The sequence below is a fragment of the Neolamprologus multifasciatus genome, chromosome 7, assembly GCF_963576455.1.
Source record: "Neolamprologus multifasciatus chromosome 7, fNeoMul1.2, whole genome shotgun sequence".
In the NCBI taxonomy this organism is placed as follows: domain Eukaryota; kingdom Metazoa; phylum Chordata; class Actinopteri; order Cichliformes; family Cichlidae; genus Neolamprologus; species Neolamprologus multifasciatus.
The window spans coordinates 64,360,850-64,381,623 of NC_140445.1; the positions used below are offsets into that span (position 1 = coordinate 64,360,850).

Consider the following 20,774-nt stretch of genomic DNA (forward strand, 5'->3'; position numbering starts at 1 on the left):
ATTACAAAGGGAGTCAATAAAATATTGATGACTTGCTTTAGTTATATCCCAATATCTTGGCTTCAACCAAACTGACGGATACTGAAAATGAGGTTTCTTCTAGCAAACGTACAGACCAAAAAATATGGTTCTTTGGTTTTTATCTCAGGCTCCCCCTTTTGATTCACACTGGATTCAGTGTACTGATGGGGATCTTTTCATCTCCCTGTACTCTTACTACAGTCATTGCCAAGGTGCCCAGTGAAGAATTTATTCAGTAAAGATCTGCAGATATTTTACATATCTGAAACCTCGCATTAGTGCTCCGGATCGCCTCACGCGTCACAGATCTCGACATTGCCAAATCCAGCCTCCATTCTTAAAACACACAGATGCCCTTGCTACCAAATTCTAAGCAAAATGTACAATGTGTGCATATGTTGGTAGTGAATGAAGATCATCATAATAAACTCATGTAATTACCAACTAAAAGAAAGCAGCGTTGCCCTCTGAGAGCACACGGTTTGATAATTGCTTTGATCGCGTGCATTTTATACAGGATCATCGTGTGTACAGGATCAAAGCTATTGGCACAAATAAGCAATATCACGAGTCACTTATGCTTACAGTTCATTCAAATTAAAGGTTATTTATCTATAATAATACCTGCATCGAAAGAGCACCTTTAGATTCAGAAAGAAAACATATTCGGACAAACATCCGACTTATTAAACGCAAACATGGCGACGGAATAAGTTATAAAAAATCGATTAAATCAGCATGCTGATTGCACATGTATTACTTTTTTATTGTTGAATATATTGTTTCACATATTGTCATGTACTGTAAGTTTGAAAACTCAATAAACTGCAATGTCCAAACATATCCACCAGGTGATGCTGTACAATATATTTTTATATCATGGTGTCTCCTGTGCTTTTCACATAAACTGTACACATAGCTATTATTAAGTTATCGCCATTTCCATTTTTATATACATATGTATGTCTACATTAGAGTAATGTGCAAGATCCTGGCAGTAGTGATTCACTGTTAGTGAGAGTACTTTGTTTTGTTTTTTTTACCAAAGCCACATTGTTACAAATTACATATCAAGTTACAGGAATATCATTTTCATAAATACTTGGCACCAAACATAGTAAAGTGAAAAGTTGAATAAATATTTGTCAACTGTCTGGTCTCTTGGGAACAAGGGTGCGTCTTTCAAAATAAAGCTCATGTTAATACACAGGTAGCCGAGTAACTTGCAGTACTGCTATAACAACACCTAAAATATAAAATAACACCAACAATAACAGCTGTGGGACAAATACTAAACGACATGTTTTGTTTGTTCATTAAAGTGAAGCAACCATAATATCCCGAAATGTTATTTAACACCAGTTAATCTTGGTCCAAAGACTAAGCACGAACTTAAAAAGCGATCTAAACCTGAACCCCAAAGACTTTTCAAAAGTAGTGTTAAATGCAATGTTGTTTGACAATGAGTCGTATGCTACAGTTATTCACACTATTACGTCCACCTGAAATGTTTGAAAAAGATGTAAAGGCGAAACATTTAAACACTGAATTCATATATAAAAAGCAAAAACTCCACATTTGAATACTACAAAGCTTTTGGAAGATTATTAAATATTGGAAATTTGTGAGTTACATTCAACTGTGAGTAAGTATCCTTCATTTAACTTGAAAAAGAGTGAACTTAGCTTAACATTTGTTCAGTGATATTTACATCTGACCCACGGAGGGAAATCCACATACTAGCTATGACTCGTGTTTCACTTCATCCTCGTGAATAAGTGATTTTTAAACTGTCACTAGTTTGGCAAATCACACATTTATAACAGAGAGCTTTTAATGCAAAGAGTAAACAATTTTGTCATGACAATCAGCACGATATGTTGTCGCCTGCACATGTGATCGCACTTTTACAACGTGTATCTACGTAAAGGGTAGTGCTTCTGTGTAAGTGTCAACTGTTTATCTGTCAGCAGCAGGATCTCTTCTTCTCTGAGTGGATACTGACGAGATGGACAGTCTTCTCCTTTTCTTGGTCTTCTTGCTCTTTCAGAATTCTACGAGACATAATGAGACAAAAATGTAGCAATTTCTAACAGGAGCTTTGATGTGCATCGTGATGCATGAAAATGCAAACGTGCATATGCATTAACTCTGCTCTGTCTTCATCAGTGATTAGTTTGTTCTCGCTATGGGAAGGGTCGTCTGGTGAAACCGTGATGTAAATTCCACTTGCATTCATTTGGGTTTGTTTTGTAAGTGGTTAAGATGTCGTAACAAGTTACTTTATTTGACAGCAAAAATTGCAAACTAGCATGTCAGAGTACCCGTGCTAATAGTGCTGCTATATGCAACGCATGGCAGTGGGTATCTCTGACTCTAGTGTTACAGTCGTGGTCTGTGGCTGCTGCTGACACTGTGCATGGACTCCCCCCTTGAGGACTGACAGAAACCACTCAGGATACTTGGGTGCTAACTACAGTACACGTTTGGCTCATAAGTGCTGACGTTTGAGAGATGGTGTGAAGGAACCTTTTTTTCATTGTTGTGTACGGCATGCATTATCTTCCTGTGTAATTTGCTAGATAGTGATAAGGCGCTAGGGATGTTTGAAAAGGTAACCAGTTCAACCAGTCCATGTCCTGAGCTCTCACTTGTGACTTTTTATTTTCCCCAGGAGCAGCTGGCTGATGTATGTGTGCCAAGGACTGAAACCTGCTGTATAACTGTGAGTGCTTTCCATCAGACATATGGCTACTCGTGGGCCAAGTGCTGGTGTTATCACATACTTTTATTAGACTCTACTGCCTGCAGAACAGGGCTCCCTTTGGACAGGCCGAGTGATACTGGAGCTTCAGGGACTGATCATGCCATAGGGCCCATCGCACGGTGAGATACCTCACTGCGTTTTCAGAGAACGAAAAATATTCTAGTAACCATTTTGTTATCTTTTGTTTCTTGTGTCCAAGACCAGAACCATAATCCTCACTCACACCATAATGCTGTCTAGATTCACAAACCTACAGTATCCTATCCTGCTGTACAGTGCAGCGAGGAATGCCCAGACCTCTACATCGGAGAGACCAAACAGCCACTTCACAAGCGCATGGCACAACTCAGAAGAGCCACCTCCACAGGACAAGACTCAGCTGTCCATCTGCATCTTAAGGATAAAGGTCACTCTTTCGAGGATGCCAATATTCACATTTTGGACAGAGAGGACAGATGGTTTGAAAGAGGAGTGAAAGAAGCATCTATGTCCACTGTGAGCGACCATCTTTGAACAGAGGCGGTGGTTTACGACACCAACTCTCTGCCATCTATAATCCAGTTTTGAGTTCCCTCCCCAGACGCCTTAACGCCCACTCACATCCTGGGCCATCTGACCTCAGGAATTCGCATGATAAGGTGGGGCCAGGTTTCACAATGAGCTCACCTGAAACTCTGGCTGATTGGGACCCACACCCAGTTTCACACCTTGGCTCAGGCGATTAGAGGATCATCAGGGGTCCTTTTGTCCCTCTGTGGGGGGAAACTCCCACTAGGTTTATATCTGGGACTCCCCACCATTTGACCTTAGAACTGAAGAAGCTTCTCAGATGAAGACGAAACGTCTTCAAGTAACTTAAAGAAGTCCAGACGCTTTTCTTTGCAAGATCCTTTGACTACAATATCCTAATTTTTAGCAGTAATTTCATAAAACAGGTTACTGTTACTCTTTTACTTTCACTTGGGCATTTTACGTGACTGCTTTCTTATTGTTACAAACATTTGACTTACGTCTTTATACAGTACTTACCGCAGTAATTACCAGTTAAAAGTAGTGGTAAACACCAAATGTTTTATGTTTTTGTAATGGTTAATCCAGTAGTATGGTCAAGGTGTGTAACTGAAATTATATTTTAAATGCCAAATTGTAATTACGGTTGTTACTGAATAATTTTAAAATGTGCTGTTTTACAAAAAAGCTGTAGAAAACAGTAAAGCACGTTTTTATTTAATGCCAAATTACAGTTATTTATTTACCTTCACTGAACGTGTAAAGCGCTATACAAATACAGGCCATTTGCCATTTCATGAGCAGAAAAATAAGTTTTAGTGATTAAACATTAAGCTTGATTAATTATTGACTTCTCATAAGTAAGAAGTCCAGTGTGCCAACTCAAACTTGGCTATAAAATTTTTGTTTAATTAAATAACATGTTTCTAATATATTTTTGTTTTCTTGCTTTTATTACAGGTGGTCTAATACATTTGTTAAGTAGTGTATTGTCACATATAACATACATAAAGATGTATATTGGTGCAGGAAGAGTCTCACTGATAATCACTCCACAGTTTTCCTGCAGGGCAAAATGTTGCAGAAATGTCATTGTTTTTGCTCACCTGGCTAAATGAACCATGGACTCCACGACATTGTACCCAGAGCAGGCGCTGCACTCATAGAACGTCATCTGGCAGTCCTAAAAGAGCCAAAAGGTGACAGATTAAAAGAATCTTACAAGAAAATCTAAAACTTTTAACTAAAACTAAAACTGCTGGAACACATGAATCTCCCCAATGATCCAATGAAGGACAGTAAAAGAAAGAATGTCTACTTTATTGACCCCTGTGGGGAAATTCCTCTCTGCATTTAACCCATTCACTCAGTGAAGCAGTGGGCAGCCATTGGGCGCCCGGGGAGCAGTGTGTAGGGACGGCACCTTGCTCAGGGGTACCTCAGGGTAGCTGTTCAGTGGATTCGAACCACCGACCTTCCGATCGTGGGGAAATAGGATATTTCTATTCTATTCTAAAACGACTTCTGTGCTACCTTGAGAAATGTAGACAATAAATTACACTTAAAATTGTAAAAGCACTAAGAAAAAAACATTTCTTATATAGCAATATTAGTTCACAAGACTCTGTCCAGTAACTATAGAAACGACAACACTCGCTAGAGATTAGAAGGATAAAAAAAACCTAAATTATGAATATTAATTATTAATTCATGCTTCTTTTAATTCTTTTCTTTTCTTTTAATTATTCTTCATGTTTCTTTCACTTGTAGTATGACTGACCAGAAACTAACAGTGACTAAAACAGAACCTCATGCTTAGCAGAAACAACACACACAGACCTTGGCTAATCTTTCGCCGATACTTTTCTGAACTTCTCTTTGAGTCTCTTTGTCTGTTTTGTTTCCCAGGAGCATGACGGGGATGTCCTCACCTGCCCCTTCCTGTGAAGCAAGTTAAGGAAAGAGCACAGGCTAAAACACATCTGTGTCCACTGGGATTAAGTTCATACGTGCCTTGTTTTTTTAAATATTTTAATTTTTTTTTTAATTGAAATGTTTATTTCAGTCAACAACAACAACAGATTATAATTTTACATAAAAGTACTCAAACAGTAACCGAAAAAGGAATAGGCTGAAGCCTTATGGCTTATACTTATCCTATCCCTTACCCCCATAGAAAAATTATAATCCTTAACCAAGAAAATAAATAGCATTGATAAATAAGTTGTTTGAAATAACAGTTTGAAAAGAAATCAATGATAAATCAAGAAATTAAATCAACACAAAAATTTTTTAACAAACCAAATTTCTATAACCTTGTATAATACTAATTTTTCTTCCTGAAGAATGACAAAGAAAAACACATCTTCAGTTCATCCATAATTTCACTCCCAACACTGACACACATCTATACTTAACATTGGTTCACTTTAGGCATTTCAAACTCATAAGACCCCCTCAAAATCATATTTTCCATCTCTTAGTTGAAACATACTTAAAATACAAATCGGAACATTGTTTTTAATCACACGATATATCATTCCTAAAGTTTTAGAATATATAACGTCCATGAATTTTAACATAGATGATCCTACAAAAAAACTGGTTGGTGGACTCCCTATATCCAACTTTATTTATTATTCTAATAGCTCTTTTTTGCAATTTAAATATTGAATCCAAATATGTTTTGTATGTGTTCCCCCAAATTTTTGCACAGTAGGTCATATAAGGCAAACAAAGGGAAGTATACAATAAATAAAGGCAGTTCTTATTCAAAAAATCTCTTGTTTTATAAAGAATAGAAATAGACTTGGATAATTTCTGTTTCACATGTTCTATGTGGGGCTTCCAACAAAGTTTATCATCAATAATTACTCCTAAAATTTTGTCTCATATACTCTTTCAATTTCAACATTATTTAAATTCAATTTTGCTTTAATATTACTTAATTAATTGTTTTTTAATGTAATTTTTTTTGTTTGTTTTTTATGGCAGGTAAGCAAAATAAAGCAAAACACAAAAATGGGATTGTGGTGTTTTTGTGACTGCCTTACCTTAACACTAGTGAGCCACTGTCTTACAGCTGTGAAACTCTCCTCAGTAGTGATATCATACATCACAACCACACCATCAGCCTTACGAAAGAACTGCTTGGTGATGCTTCGATACCTGCAGGACAAGCAGGAGGAAGTAGCAAATTTATGGGTACAGCTTACATAATGGAAAAGTGCTTTTTCTGCCTCTTTAAAGGTAAAAATATGCGAATGTTTTGTCACCGCGTAAGAAAAAAAACGTTTTGTTTGATCATTGCTTCTGTTAGTTGAGAACATTGAGAACATCTCATTTAGAAAGTTTAAAGATCTCAGCCAAATTCACACCTGACAGTGTCTGAAAAGCTCACCTCTCCTGTCCTGCTGTATCCCACAGCTGCAGCGCCACCTGGCTGTTATCCACAGCTATTGTTTTTACACTGTAGTCTATACCTGCACATTCAGACAAAACAAATGACATCATAAGCATATAACGCCAAAGGTTATTATACTTTACAGTTTGATCGTGTTTAAGGCTATTTCAGCCCTGGATTGAACGCTCATTGCTGACAGCTGTCATAACCAACTGTTACACTTAGTGCTGTGCAGGCAAACGCATACAAAGCTCGAGGTCAACCACAGAGCTTCGAATGCTTTTCTTAAACCAGCTAATGTCTGTTTACACCATAAAATACGCACCCACAGTGGCGGAGGTGCCAGGGTGGAAGGCGTCATCACAAAATCGTCGTAGGAGGCAGGTCTTTCCGACACTAGAATTTCCTACCAGGACGATCTTGAAGAGGCGTTCAGGTGCTAAAGTGCTAACTTCCTCCTAAAGAAACAGGATGAACAGGAATAAGCCCTAAAGGATTTGGGAACTCCCTTTTTATTGCCAGTCAGGAAAAGGCTCGCATATTTCATGTGTGAGAAAGTTGACGCTACAACAGCGAAGCTTACATTCATGCTGTTCTCTTTGCCAACAGGCTGGCCTCTCGGAGACGAGGGGGTTTCCATTTTCTCCATGCTTTGTTGGTGCGAAGCTGAAGACATGCGAGGATGAATGTCGCTCATCACCAAGTCTACATTGTCTTCATTATCTGAGAGCTTCTTTCCTTCATTGCATTCTTGAAGTGGGGTTTGGACTTGACAGTCATTCAGGAAGGAGGGGAGGTGGTCCTCCTCAATTGAAATGATTCTCCGGAGATGTCCTTGGCCTCTTGCTTGTGCTGCACAAAACGGCTGGCATGACCCATTGACTAAGCGGTGCCTCATAGAGCTGGAGGTTAGTTCCTCCTCATCCTCACTGCAGATAGAAAGCAACAAATACAATAAACATTAATACATAAAATAAATAGCCAAGGCTGTATAAGCTTCGGCTTGCCTTCCATTCAATGTAATGACATTTGTTACCTTTTGAAGACATCTGTGTTTATGCGTTTCCCGACACCAATTAAAGGCTTCAAACCCGATGTTTTAGAATTCTTTGGTTTCTGCAGAGTCACAGTGTTTATTTACAATATGGCACGAGAGTCTGATATTTTTATATATATACTGTATTTGCAACATTTTTAAAAAGGACAAAAATAAAATGAACTGAGAGGGTAAATTTAAATAATCAAGGGAATGAAATTCACACACGAAACACACCTGATAGCAAATGTCCCTTTCATCTCGTAAATGTTTGTTCATCTCCCTGAAAAGAAAGAAGGGATCAAAAAGAAAGACTGAGAACTTCAGTCAAAGTGGTTCAAACATTCAAATATATCCAAGGCGCAATTTCTTTGTTCTTCAAATTAAATCTTTTTGAAAAACCTTCTTTATACTTAAATCATCAACAGAAACTTTTCTCTGTTAGATTCAGTTCAGACACTTCAGCCAATGTGTCGTTGTTGTTGCGACTGCTGCCGTTTTGGTCCACAGCAAGTGCAACGCAAGTCGGTCAGATTAAGATCAGATTACATTCACCGGTCATCATTATGCCACATCTTCGCCCTGATGATTAGGATTCTTGTAATGCTCGATACACGTTTTAAAGGAGCTGGCTGAATGTGAGCATGCAGAATGCTCCTGCATACTTTCCAGTGATCCAGATAACAGGATAAAACAGTGTTCCATTTCATATGGAAGCCCACTGTCTGTGCAGGATAACAATCATGCTGGACGTAAAAATGCAATACAAAAAAAGGGTTTGTCCCATTCAGTTTTTGGACACTGTGTTGAGTTATTTTCTTGATGCATTATTCATTCATTCATTTCAAATTGTCGGTGCTGCAGACAGAGACGTGAAACCGTCCAAACACGCGGTCTGGAGTTACAGAAAAAAGCCTTTGGATAATCGGATAGGAATCGCTGTCATTTACTGTAAAGCAACATTTCTTTCAAAAGCAGCCTCAAATGATCAAAAACTCATCTTCTGAAAAGGCTTTGAGGCTGAGAAACTAATCAGTCTTTCTTTGTTATGGGACTGGTACACTTGTAAAAGATGAATTACCAACTGAGATGTTTGCTCCTCAGCGCTGTTCTGATTTAGTTAAACAACAAATCTCACATGAAAACAGAAAGAAATTACTTTCTTCGATAACTTGTTTCGGTTGCGAAAATTGGCTTTGGAGCTCATCAGTGGGAAAGAAATAGAGACAAAACACCCAACACTCATGTCATGTTTCTGTACACTCCTATTCTTTCTAAAGCAGACATGTACAGCTGTGCCTTCTTTATTCTGATCCGTACCTTAGCAGGTCCAGTTGTTTAAGGAGACTTTCTCGCTCTCTCTGCAGGCCTTCAGTTATTCTGTATATTTCTCTATTTTAAACAGCAAGACATCAGTGATTATTAATACTCTGTGATTGCATTATACTGTATTTTGCATTTACACTTCTCACATATGACTTGATCAAGTTTATAGTGTTTCGAAACAGTTTTTACAGCATCAGTAGTTAAAAAAAACACAACTGACAGACTGTGGGTTCATACAAAAGTCAATATATAAGAATAAATGCCAATGAAATCAGAAATACTTGAGTAAGAGTATGAGTTCTACGAGTTCATATACTTTTGTAAATATTTTTAGATGTTTAATAGCTTATTAACCGTCGGTTTGCATGATGACAGTAAAAAGTATGGTGGACATTACTTTGTTTTATATATTATATTTATGTCTTCAGTATCAAAGTTTTGCATCCTAATCAATCAGCAACAGATAAGAAATTGAGAGACTGAGAGCTCGAGGTGCCAAAACATCAGATGAACCGAGATCAGTCATCGCTTACATCTCTTTTTCTTCATGTAGCCGTGTGGACTGCTCTTGCAGTAAACTCAGCTGCTCCTGTGCCAACATCAGCTCCTGGGAGGTGTTTTCCAGCTCCTGTGCCAACTCGTCATTTGTCTGCTTTAACTTCACATTCTCCACCTTGGTCACATGCTGCTCGCTGTGTAGTTCCTGGCACTGACTCTCCAGCTGGAGGTAGGTGGGTAGCCAAAAAAGAAAAAAGGAAAAGAAGACACCTCAGATAAGATAGATAAATATAACTGGTTACACTGTCTCTTTAAATACGACAGCATTTCATGAATACTCATTATAAATGCCTGATGCAACTTTAACTTCTATTGATATGACGAATGTTAGCAGACAGCATGAAGCTAGGATACAGTAACATCAGATATGTTACTGCATTAAGATCAGATTAAATTAGCCAGTCATGATCAGAGATGGGCAGTAGCGCGTTACTTGTAACGCGTTACTGTAATCTGATTACTTTTTTCAAGTAACGAGTAAAGTAAGGGATTACTATTGCGAAAACGGTAATTAGATTACCGTGACTTTCCCGTAGGAACGCTGCGTTACTGCGTTACTAAAACCGTGATTTTATTGCGAGATTGTCTCATGACAGTGACGTAAGCGAGTGCGACGTTCGTGACAACAGCTGTGTGCAGATCAACAATGGATCATATATCGAGTGCAGAGAGAGTATGAGCGTGCAGCGTTTAAAGCGTGGAAGTACTGACCTTACTTTGAGTTTGATTCCATAAAAAGTGACAAAAACATTAGTGTCCGTTGTGCGTGGGAAGAAAACTTCTTTTTACAGCGAAAAAACCCCTAAACTTCCAAACAAGCTCCGAGTAGCTACGACGTAATGGGAAACTCACAGAGAAACTCGCGGATTCTTCCACTGACCGCTGCACACCTGCACCAGGGTAACCCTCCGCCTACCCCACTCCTGCTTTACAGGTGAAAATAGAGCAACAGGACCGCTAGTCTTTGACTTTATTTATTTTCTGCTGTGTTTTACTTGCATCTATTTGAAAGACTGAGTGTAAACACAAAAAATGTTTTATTTTATGTGCTGGAATGTGCAGAAAATAGGTTTAAATATTAAACAAATTTCTTCCAGTCAGAGAATGTTGCAGATAATTAAATTTTTGCTTGATGCATAAAGTTAAAAGATTAAAACTAATAAAACAAGTTTTAAAAAGAGACTTTTCCATTTGATTACATTTTGTATGATGATTATGTAGAAAAAGTAGAATTGGGCTGAAAGATCTATCACTTTATCACCTATTCAGGTTGTAAATCGTGTTTTTAAAAAGTAACTAAGTAACTAAGTAATTAATTACTTTTGAAAATAAGTAATCAGTAAAGTAACGGGATTACTTTTTTGGGGAAGTACTCAGTAATTAGTTACTGATTACTTTTTTCAAGTAACTTGACCAACACTGGTCGTGATTATACAGCCTCTTAACCTGCTGTTTAGGATTCTTGTCCTTGTTAGTAATGTGACGTTGTCTAATACGCTTTAAAGGAGTTGTCTGAACGTGAGCGTGCAGGATGCTTCTGTATACTTTAGGCATTTTTCCAGTTATGATTCAGGTAACAGGATAAAACAGCGTGCCGTTTCAACTAGAGGCTCAAAGTCTGTGGAGAATAACAATCCCACAGGTGTCAAAATGCCACAAAGATGCACAAAGAAAAAAATAAAAGTTTTCCGCATTGTAACTTTTGGACACTGTGTTGAGTTATTTGCATTATTCATGCCTTCGTTTTAAAGCCATGTGAAACCGTCCAAACACTTGTGGTCTGGAGTGCATTCGGTGCATAAACCAGTAAAAGAGAATAATCAGCATCAGACTGGATGCTGTTTAAGCTTCAGCAGCCATTACGATGTTGTTGATTGTTCTGCATAAACAGCAAACCAGCATGACCAGAACTAATGTTCAGCTTGGTAATTAATCATAAAAGCATAAAGGTGTGATATAACCTGCAACTATCTGTCTAACATTTATGGTCAAGAGTGAATTACTTTATGATTCTGTTATCTGTCGTGTCTCACATGTTTTAACAACTGAATTTACCTCACTTGGGTTAAAGAGTTTCATCTGTAATTTCTTTTCTCTCTATTAGATTTCATCTAAATACTCCAGCGTGGGACAGTGGAGGAAATCATTCAGCTAAATTCAGCTCACTCTTTTCTGTTTCTGGAACAGTTGTTCCAGCGCCTTCTCCTTACGGGACAGCTGCAGCTCCAGGTCCTGACTGCGAGACAGAAACCGCTCATAGTCCTTCAGTGGACAAAGAACAAAGTTGAAAAGTCAGATTAAAATGCAAAACATCTGACAGAGCAAAGGTAAGTCGACTCTAACAGAAAACACCAGTGATTGCTTTGTACCTCCAGCACAATTCTCTCCTTCTCACTTTTTATTTGCTGCTCCATCTCCTCGTATAGTCGCTGGATCTCATTATCATGTGTTGCTGCTTTCCTGATTTAGATATAATAGTTAGATATAATATTGTGCAATATATATATAAATATCCCTGTTGACATAACAGATCTATAGAAATTGATCACTAAAATAATAATAATGCACTAGAGAGAAAAGCTTCTGTGAATGATTTACACAGTGATTAAGGAGCTTTGCCGCAGCACTGTGAGTCATTCAAATCTGAAAAACCTCCAATAATATTTCAACCTGTCATGACGACTGCATCAAATATACATGAATGTTTTCTGACCTTTTGAGAGCACTCTCCATCTCCCTCTTCTCCTGGTTGGCCTCTCGGATCTGGGATGTCACTCTACCTAGGAAGTCCTCGAAATTGGATAAAAGGTGTGGTTCATCCCGGCGCAGCTGGGCCCAAAGACTGCGCACTTCAGCAGGACTGATGGGACAAAATTAAGCAGATAATTGCAGCGGCTAAGCCGAATTCATTTACTGATATCAGATGTAAGTAAGTAAGTAAGTAAAACTTTATTTATATAGCACCTTTCAAGATAAAAATCACAAAGTGCTTCACAGAAGCTAAAACCTAAAAATAAAAATCAACCAAAAGCAAGTTTAAAAAGATGAGTTTTTAGCTGTTTTTTTAAAAGCGACCACTGAGTCCACAGATCTCAGGCTCAAAGGGAGAGAGTTCCACAATCTGGGGGCCACAGTTCCAAAAGTTTTGTCGCCTTTTGTTTTCAGCCTCGTGTGATGGACAGCAAGCAAGCCCTGGTCACATGACCTCAGGGACCTGCTGGGAATGTATGGATCCAAAAGTTCACTTATATATGTTGGTGCTTGTCCATGCAGAGCCCTGAAAGTCAAGGTCAAAACCTTAAACTGGATTCTGAATTTAACGGGGAGCCAGTGCAGCTGGATCAGCAGGGGTGTGACATGGGAGGACTTGGAGGACTTGGTCAGAAGCTTTGCAGCCGCGTTCTGAACGACTTGCAGACGCTCCAAAGAGGCTTTACATAAACAAGTAAACAAAGAATTACAATAGTCCAGACGAGATGAAACAAATGCACGAATGACAAAGATGTCTTTGTCACAAGGGTTCATGAGGAAAAAAGTACCGTTATTTGGACGAAAAATAGAAGTAATGCGGTGGGGAATGTTAGAGAGTTTACCACAGCAACAGCACATGACAATAACAATGAATAAAAGCAGCTCCTCCGGTATCACATCATTTTTAAAAGGATATTTTATGTTTAACCTTGAGAAATTGATAATTATTATTGCACTGTAAGAATCTAACTATAACGCTCTTCATGCTGGTTTAAATGTTTTTATGTGCTTCAATGTCTACAACCAATGCATTAAGAAAACAGAAATAGCATTAAGTCTGACAATCAGAGTCAGAGGTTGTTTTTACACTGTGACCTCGTCCATATAATAAACTCTACAAACATGAAAATTTAGTATTTTCTAGATGAGAAGTTGCAGCTGCTCGCAGTGAAGGAATTCTTACGATACAACTTTTGATTTTTGCTTGGAAAGCATTTGCTTCAGAGCTTAAATTCTGTTTGGCGAGCTCTCTGTGCCTGACCCTGAGGTACACAGAAGTGTATGTGACCCTCAACCACCGCCACTGGCAGGAGTCGCTATAGTAACCTCTCCTCACAGATTTTTACTAATCAGCTTCTGAGCAGGTCCTTTGCTTCTGATTTGGTCTTCATACAACCTGGTACGTCCTATTGTCTTCTGACAACTGACCCTGTAGTACCATATGCACAGAATTTATTCAGAAATGTTCCCGTTCCCCTCTGTTCCCTGGCAACGACTACATGCCACATTTACACTGTTAGTTCATCTCTATTTCCCTCATTTAGTTTATCTTGCTATAAAATTTGCTGTATTTTATTTTAGATCGCCTAACTCTATTTTCAGTTTATTTTATCTGGGTGCTAAAAAACAAACAAACGATGACTTTAAGGTAGATATCATGTAGTTGGTGCAAAATTAGAGCATTTGACTTGAAATGGGACACTAATACTGAAAGTCACAAGCTGCTGTGTGAAGGTTCTCCATCCTGAAAGTCTTTCACACCTTCAGACCCTGAAATTGCTAAATATTGGTCAAAGACCAAACAGCTTTAGGTCAATGCAGGTGGAGCCCCCAATGCCCTCCTAAGCAGCTGTAATCAGAATCACTTTATTCATCCCAGAGATATTATGTGGTCACAGTTTGTCCAACACAGTAATAATAGCAACTAACTAAACTAAATTAAATAATACAATTTATTATATATTGCAAAAATATTACAAAATATGGAAAATATAACAACAGCTCTAATAAATACAAAAAGCTGTAACTATAAATATCCCAGTACATTACACAAAATGAAAAATATATTAAATAAAAGCAACAAGTGTTGATTTCTGGAACATCTATAACCTGTTACATTCTGTTCCTACTATGGAACAGAATAACAACAGCTTATCAACATGCCTTTAAGTTATTAGACTAAGAAAGTCAGAAACATTTTGAAATATTTATTCTCCAGGTCTGCCCAAAATCAATATCAGTTAGTGCTGCACAAATTCATCTGAACTAAAATGTCATTGTTCACCTCTAACCAGGTAGGTGGAAGCCAACAGGATGTGTAAGTCAGGCATCCACCTCCACTACTGTTTGCTTTTATTGAGTTAGAGTTGCTTGTTAAAGGTTAGTCTAGTCATGCATTTCGTAAGAGTCTGTTACTACATAGCTTTCATGCTAACAAAGAAAACTCTAAACAGACCTCAACAGCAGTTACAAAGAAGCAGTCATGAAAGAGGAAAAAACATGAACACTTACATTAATGAGGTTTGTGAAGGCAGTTTTAAGTATACAGATTTTGAGAAAGTGTCACAGGCTGGGTCTCTCACCCAGCGCTCTGAGTTCATTTTGTATTTGTCTCATTTTAGATTTGTGATTAGTTTGTGTCATTCCTATTTAGCTTTAGTTAAGGAAAGGCAGTTATTATTTATTGTTTCCTTGGTTTCTATGTTTGAGTTCTTGTATCGTTCATCACGTGTTAGGTCTGTTAAGCTTGTGTTGTCATGTCTAGTTTCAGTGTTTCCTGTTTTATTTTGAAGGAGTCGTGTGTTCTTTGTTCATTGTATTTAGTTTCACTTCCCCTGTCCTGTCATTAGGCTCATGTCAGTCAGCTGTTCCTCCATGTGTTCCCACTTCCCCGAATCACCTCCTGTGTATTTAAGTCCTCTGTTTTCAGTGTGTCAAGTTCAGATCGTCTGCTTTGTTTGCAAGCCAAGAAGTTGTGTCAAGTTTCCTCATGTCAAGTCCATGTTCCTGTTGTAGGTTTTTAGTTAATTTAGCTCACCCAGTTTAGTTTATTGTTAGCCTTGCATTTTGCCTTTTGTTTACAGTTATTTTGCCAGCCTCAACAAACGGCTCGTTTTCTGTTATTCAAGTAATGTTTCACATTTTGTTTCTGTCTGCATTTGGGTCCACCCTTCACTCTACACACAGTCAGCCCTGCTGATTGTGACAGAAAGTCAAGTTTCTTTGAAAATTCTAATGCTTAACACCAAATTACTATGTTTGTAATGTAATCATATAAAAATGACTTGAAATTTTAAGCAGACATACTCTACCAAGAGGCAAGAGGTTTGCTTATAAGTGGAAACAAAGTTTTTCTCATGCTGACTAAAGTGTCAGGCTTTAAATAGGTTTTCATTTCAAATTTAATGTACAACATGCACAAAGGTGTGCAAAGACACTCATACGGTACTCACTCTTCAAACACATTGTTGGCTCCAAGGCTCTCCATAAGCATGCAAAAGTGTTTTTCCTCCTCATCCTCTTCTGCTTTTGCCAGACCCTCTTCTGTGTGTGTCTGGTACAGGACCTCTGGCAAGCTGTTCTTCTCCCCCATGACTTCCTCTTCAGCAATGGCATTACCAAACAAAAAGGAACCTAAAAAAAGATCAAGAGCTTAGATGATTAATAAGAAGTGTGATGCTCCTATTTGAACATGAAACAGAGAGAAAACGTACTAAAGCCGGAGGAGAACTCTTCCAGGGTGAGGTATCCGTTGTTATCAGAATCAAGGGTATCAAATACATTCTCCAACTCCTCCGCGCTTAGAGGAAGCTCACTGTTCAGCCTCTGTTAATCAAGACAGAAAATACAGCAGATATTCAAGGACATTATTAGTACTGTAACTTTACAGTAGAGTTTTATAAGGAGAGTCGTGCGCAGTGGAAATTGTGAGCTAAGGAACAGTCAGGTTATTTTCCTTTTATTCCTGGTGATTCTAAATTGAACCAAATTAGCTCTAAAGCTTCTTTAACAGATATATATCTTGTTTAGCGAAACACTGTTTCACACTCATGCAGTGAAACAATCTTTCTCGTGTAGCTACAGCCTTCAGTTTGTGACCATCGGCATCTCCACTGGAAATGATGGCGACGCAAGACTATCAATCTCTCATAATCTTTAAGAATTTAAGGCTTTAAAAGGTTAATCCAAAGGAACGTGGGAAAGAGAGATTCTCCTAAAGAACTGCACATGACAGCAACTTCTTTTCTTTAACAAAAGCCAACACAACCACACCTCTGCAAGCAACTTGAGTTTATGTGATGTTTACACTTGCAAATGTTGACTGATGCTCACCCTTAAAATCTAGGGCAGGGACACAGAACTGATACCATCTTTCTACAACTATCAGCTGTTCCTGTGAAGTGTTATCTGAAGAACACATCCCTTATGTTGGCAAACAGTTCAACTGTAAAGCCGTCCCCTTCGTGATCGTGGTTGGAAATGTATTTTAAGCTGTGAAGCCAAGTGAAAATGACTCCGCCACTGAAATTGCAATGTCAACAGTGAAAATAAACTTAAGCCGCGCTGTTTATTTAGCCGTTATATTGTCACAGTCGTCGTCAGCTGAAAGCAAAGTGTGAAAACAAACCCTGTAACACGACAAGGTATTGCCTTTAAGTAGAGAGCAGTCAGTGCAGATGTTCATATAAATAATTTTGAGGACTGGACTGCCGTCATCATTACTAGTTAAATTAGAAACCATTATCATAAACCGCAGATCAAAGCTTATCTTCTACGCGTTTGTCCTCCTCAGAGCAAGAGCCTAGAAGTGCTTCATCAAAGTGGAAGCCGTGGCCTGGATGAATATCTGAATCTGCACAATAATGTGAGTGGAAGAGCTGCATGACAAAGCTTCCGCATGGCTCTCTGTCTCTGAGTGTCTATTATGTCGCTTTGAAAAGGGTGTGCATGTCGTATCCGTGTCCTGTTCAGCATCATTAATGAGTGTGCAGACACATCCCTGCATATTATTCTGGATAAATGATGACCTGTTATCTTTAAACACAATAAAAATGTGATGTGTAAACTGTGGTTTTAGAATAATGATTGAAACAGTGCAAAAACTTCACTGATTAGGAATGATTAAAGTTGGTAGTAATTATGTTTTCTAATTCTTCTGCTGGCTACTATGAACTAAATTATTTTTAGTAATGTTAAAACAGATTATAACACTAGTTTAAAGATAGCAGAACTTTATCAGTCGTCCTTAAACCAGAAGCCTCACCTGCATGTCCCGTCGGGTGATGAAACCCTTGTTCTCGATGTCGCACATCTGGAAGAACTCGTGGGTTTTCTCCAGGATAGTGTTCTGTCCAACGTTCCCGTTCCCACTCATACTTGCCTCATCATTGCTTTCTTGGCTTCGCCAGGCGGTATGGGCCAACATGGAGTTCATGGCACTGGCGTTGGCAAATGGAGCAGTAAAAGCTGCCATGGTAACTATGAGTTTGTTGATAGAAGATCGTTTGCCACGTCCTTCATATGAGCCAGGTACAGACTGAGGCGTGCAGGAAAAAGATCCCAAACGAGTGGAGCTTCAGTCTGCTGAACATCTGAGGCTTTCACCAATGTCACCGACTGTCATCTCTTAGCAACCACCTCTTTAATTACCAGATCAAACCTATGAGAGAGATAAAAAGAGTGTTCAGTTATGACTGCTTTCCCATTAAATATATCTTTTTTTGTTGTTGTTCTATATGCAAAAGTACATAAAATTGTATAGAAATGAGAGATTTGCATAAAAACACGAAGTCTATAAAAGGGAGTTTGTTTGATACATCTAATTAAACTAATATTAATTGGTTACAATCGTATAACAGACAAGAATCACTCATTTAAAATGTGTAGTTTTACAACAAATCCTGATTCTGTTTTTGACTAACATAGTACGCGCTGCACACCTAAAACTACTGCTGCTCTTCTCTTTACATTCAGGGATGACGGCTGCTGCTGAAAGTAATGTCATCTGACAAGTAAACCCAAAACTGCAGCTGAAACTTGTGGTATGACGAGGGTGGTCTTTGCCAGGAAATATTGACTGATTTCTCTACTACTGGTGGGTTTTATGCAGACAACAGTTCTGTGTGCATTGGTTTGGAAGACTGCCTTCGACTTGTGCACTGTGACTTTGCTCAATCGATTTATAAACAGCAGCTTCTGAAGCTGTGTGTGATGACCTACGCAAATGCAGACATGTGGAACAGACAGGGGAAAAATCTGACATGCATGTAGGCAGGTAAAAGAACAGATGAGAAAGCAGGTTCAGACACACACTGGCAAACCCACATGGAAGGACCTTCAAACTTAAGGGCAAGTCAAATGATTCATATTTGCTTTGCTCATAAAGTTGACTTAAAAATGTCTGTATTATATTTAATCTAAACTGGTTTGGCAAACCTTGACGATAAAGTAAACATTTTACCACAGATTTAACGTTTTACATTTATCTATTACAGCATTTGGTGTTCAGCCATCTCAATGGTTGCATAAACTGTTAAGCAATATTAGCTATTGTTTAATATGCTACAATTGTGTAACATTTAGCATGTCAAGCCTCATGAGGTCTATGCAAAAGACAATGATTAAGAATTTCAGAGGAAACAAGAAAGGGAACTAAGGTGAATTGCTGTTTCAAGAGGGTGATGTAGTGCTTTTTTCCTCAGGCTCATAATATCAACAATAATATTGTCTATAATCGTTCCAGCCTTTAACCACATAAGCACACAAAGTTAATGCCTCCTGTGTTAAAACTTGGAAATGTTGTCAATACTTTTAGAGAAAACAAATAAATACTTTTTTTAATGCCTGGATCCTTGTTTTCACTGCCAGAAAACTGCCCTTTTCCTAAGATCCAGTGTTTAAACACATAAAAGGTACCTGCTTTGCATAGCTGCCTTATCTGTCTCTGGGGTTGGCATGTAACAGCTGTTAGAGCCACAGCAGTTAGCAGCATTTAAGCAAACATTGTGGTCAGGGCTAGACTGAGACAATTTAAGTTGTTGGTCTCCAACTAAACACAACAGTCATAACCTTTATTTTCCATTCTTTCAACTAGCCCGTCACAGATCAATAACTGGCCAAACTGAGGTGGCATTTCTCAGACCTGTTCATGACAACTACAATTAAATATAAAGTCTAATAATAATCCTCTTCAGAAATTTTTTAACAAGTTGACAAAAAAAAAGTGGACTTTTTTGCAACACATCGTCAGAATATTTCACAACATGTAAACTGTCCTCTGCTTTCTTCCTCTTATAAAAACTGATTAAGAGTCACATTTGTAGTTTGAACCTGTATTTACAGCAAATACATTTTAATGCACAGCTTAAAACAAATGACTGGGACTGTTTTTATTTCAGTTCAGCGGGTCATAACCGCCTGTCTTCTGCCAAGTCGTCCAATGTTTTTATATCGCTGCATGTGTCGGCAGAATATTTCACGTGTCACAAGCTGCCAAACAAAAATATTCACTCAACTTCCTAAAAAGTCAACGGCATCTAGATATAACAACCGTCGATTTTCCGCCACAGGGTGGAGTATGTCCAACTTCAATTTGTTAAATAAATACCCGTTACACCTGTCAAGCAGTCAAATTAATCGTCACATGGTAAACGAGACAAAGCTAACAGAAAAGAATAGCTCAGGTTTCAGTTCACGTGTGGCTTGACAAGTTAAAACGTAACGTTTACTTCATTTCCGATGTTGTAAAACTTCCTGCGGCAACTGAAATCTTCTCAATATAAAAGTACTGCAATAACAACAGTGCAAACAAACGTACTGCATGAACATATTAAAAAGTCTTCCCGAAAACATACAGTTGTAACGTTTGGCTAGCAACAACGACAATGTGCAACCTGTTACTAAGTATTTAGCGGGGAATGGGTAAAGTACGTACCCGTGACTAAAAAGTAGAATTCAAGTAGAAGAAAATAAATATCTTGCGCTGTATCAGCCTCATCCGCTTCATATGAAGTTCACTGTTTACTATAAACTCCCTTGTGTGGTTGGGTGTGTGTGTAAAGGAACTTGAGTGAGCAGCACTGACGGGGCAAACTCGGAGGGAGGGACTTCAGCCAAGTCATTGCTGGTAACCGTAGCAACGGTAACAAGGAAGTCCACACGCGGTAAGCAGCCACTCAGGAGCCACCGTCAGCCGCGAGGAAACTTCTTGTAAGATGTGTTATCCTTCTTGGTAGTATTAGCAGTATTTCCTTATACTACACTAACTTTGTAAAGTATGAGGAAATAACACAAATTCGTAAGAGAGTGTGCCCTGCAGCTTGTTTTAAGACACAAAAGAGAGGTTGTGTCGTTGTTTTACAGGTTGTGTTACAGGTTTTACGTGTAATGAATCCTTATGTCTA

The 20,774-nt window shown here is 38.4% G+C and overlaps 2 protein-coding genes across 2 annotated transcripts in view; one reads left to right on the top strand and one right to left on the bottom strand.

Moving 5' to 3' along the window:
* The window catches only part of LOC146515885 (protein arginine N-methyltransferase 8-B), a 36,120-nt gene extending 35,408 nt beyond the window's left edge, over positions 1–712 (top strand). Inside the window, exon 10 of the mRNA XM_085165091.1 lies at positions 1–712. This exon is cut by the window's left edge and continues 1,042 nt beyond it. The gene's annotated coding sequence lies outside the window, so the exon portion shown is untranslated.
* A 164-nt stretch (positions 713–876) lies between these two features.
* cracr2aa (calcium release activated channel regulator 2Aa) lies at positions 877–20,497 on the bottom strand. Its single transcript, XM_085165080.1, has 18 exons — positions 20,306–20,497; positions 17,636–18,031; positions 16,086–16,197; positions 15,825–16,005; positions 12,335–12,481; positions 11,991–12,081; positions 11,788–11,883; positions 9,597–9,784; positions 9,058–9,129; positions 7,975–8,020; positions 7,738–7,817; positions 7,285–7,630; positions 7,027–7,159; positions 6,699–6,780; positions 6,352–6,466; positions 5,138–5,239; positions 4,405–4,481; positions 877–2,075 (listed from the first exon to the last, which is right to left on the bottom strand). Exons 2-18 carry the CDS (start codon positions 17,843–17,845, stop codon positions 1,988–1,990), a joined length of 2,166 nt encoding a protein of 721 aa, XP_085021206.1. The 5' UTR covers positions 17,846–18,031; positions 20,306–20,497; the 3' UTR covers positions 877–1,987.
* Between the last annotated feature and the right edge of the window lie 277 nt (positions 20,498–20,774).

Bases quoted from the DNA above. Each gene is read 5' to 3' on its own strand.
- cracr2aa (XM_085165080.1), bottom strand. From the start codon at position 17,845: ATGGCAGCTTTTACTGCTCCATTTGCCAACGCCAGTGCCATGAACTCC. The intron at 12,482-15,824 runs GTGAGTACCGTA...TTGTCCCATCAG, and splicing joins GCCAACAATGTGTTTGAAGA to TCCTGCTGAAGTGCGCAGTC. The intron at 5,240-6,351 runs GTAAGGCAGTCA...CTTGCTTCACAG, and splicing joins AGTGGCTCACTAGTGTTAAG to GAAGGGGCAGGTGAGGACAT.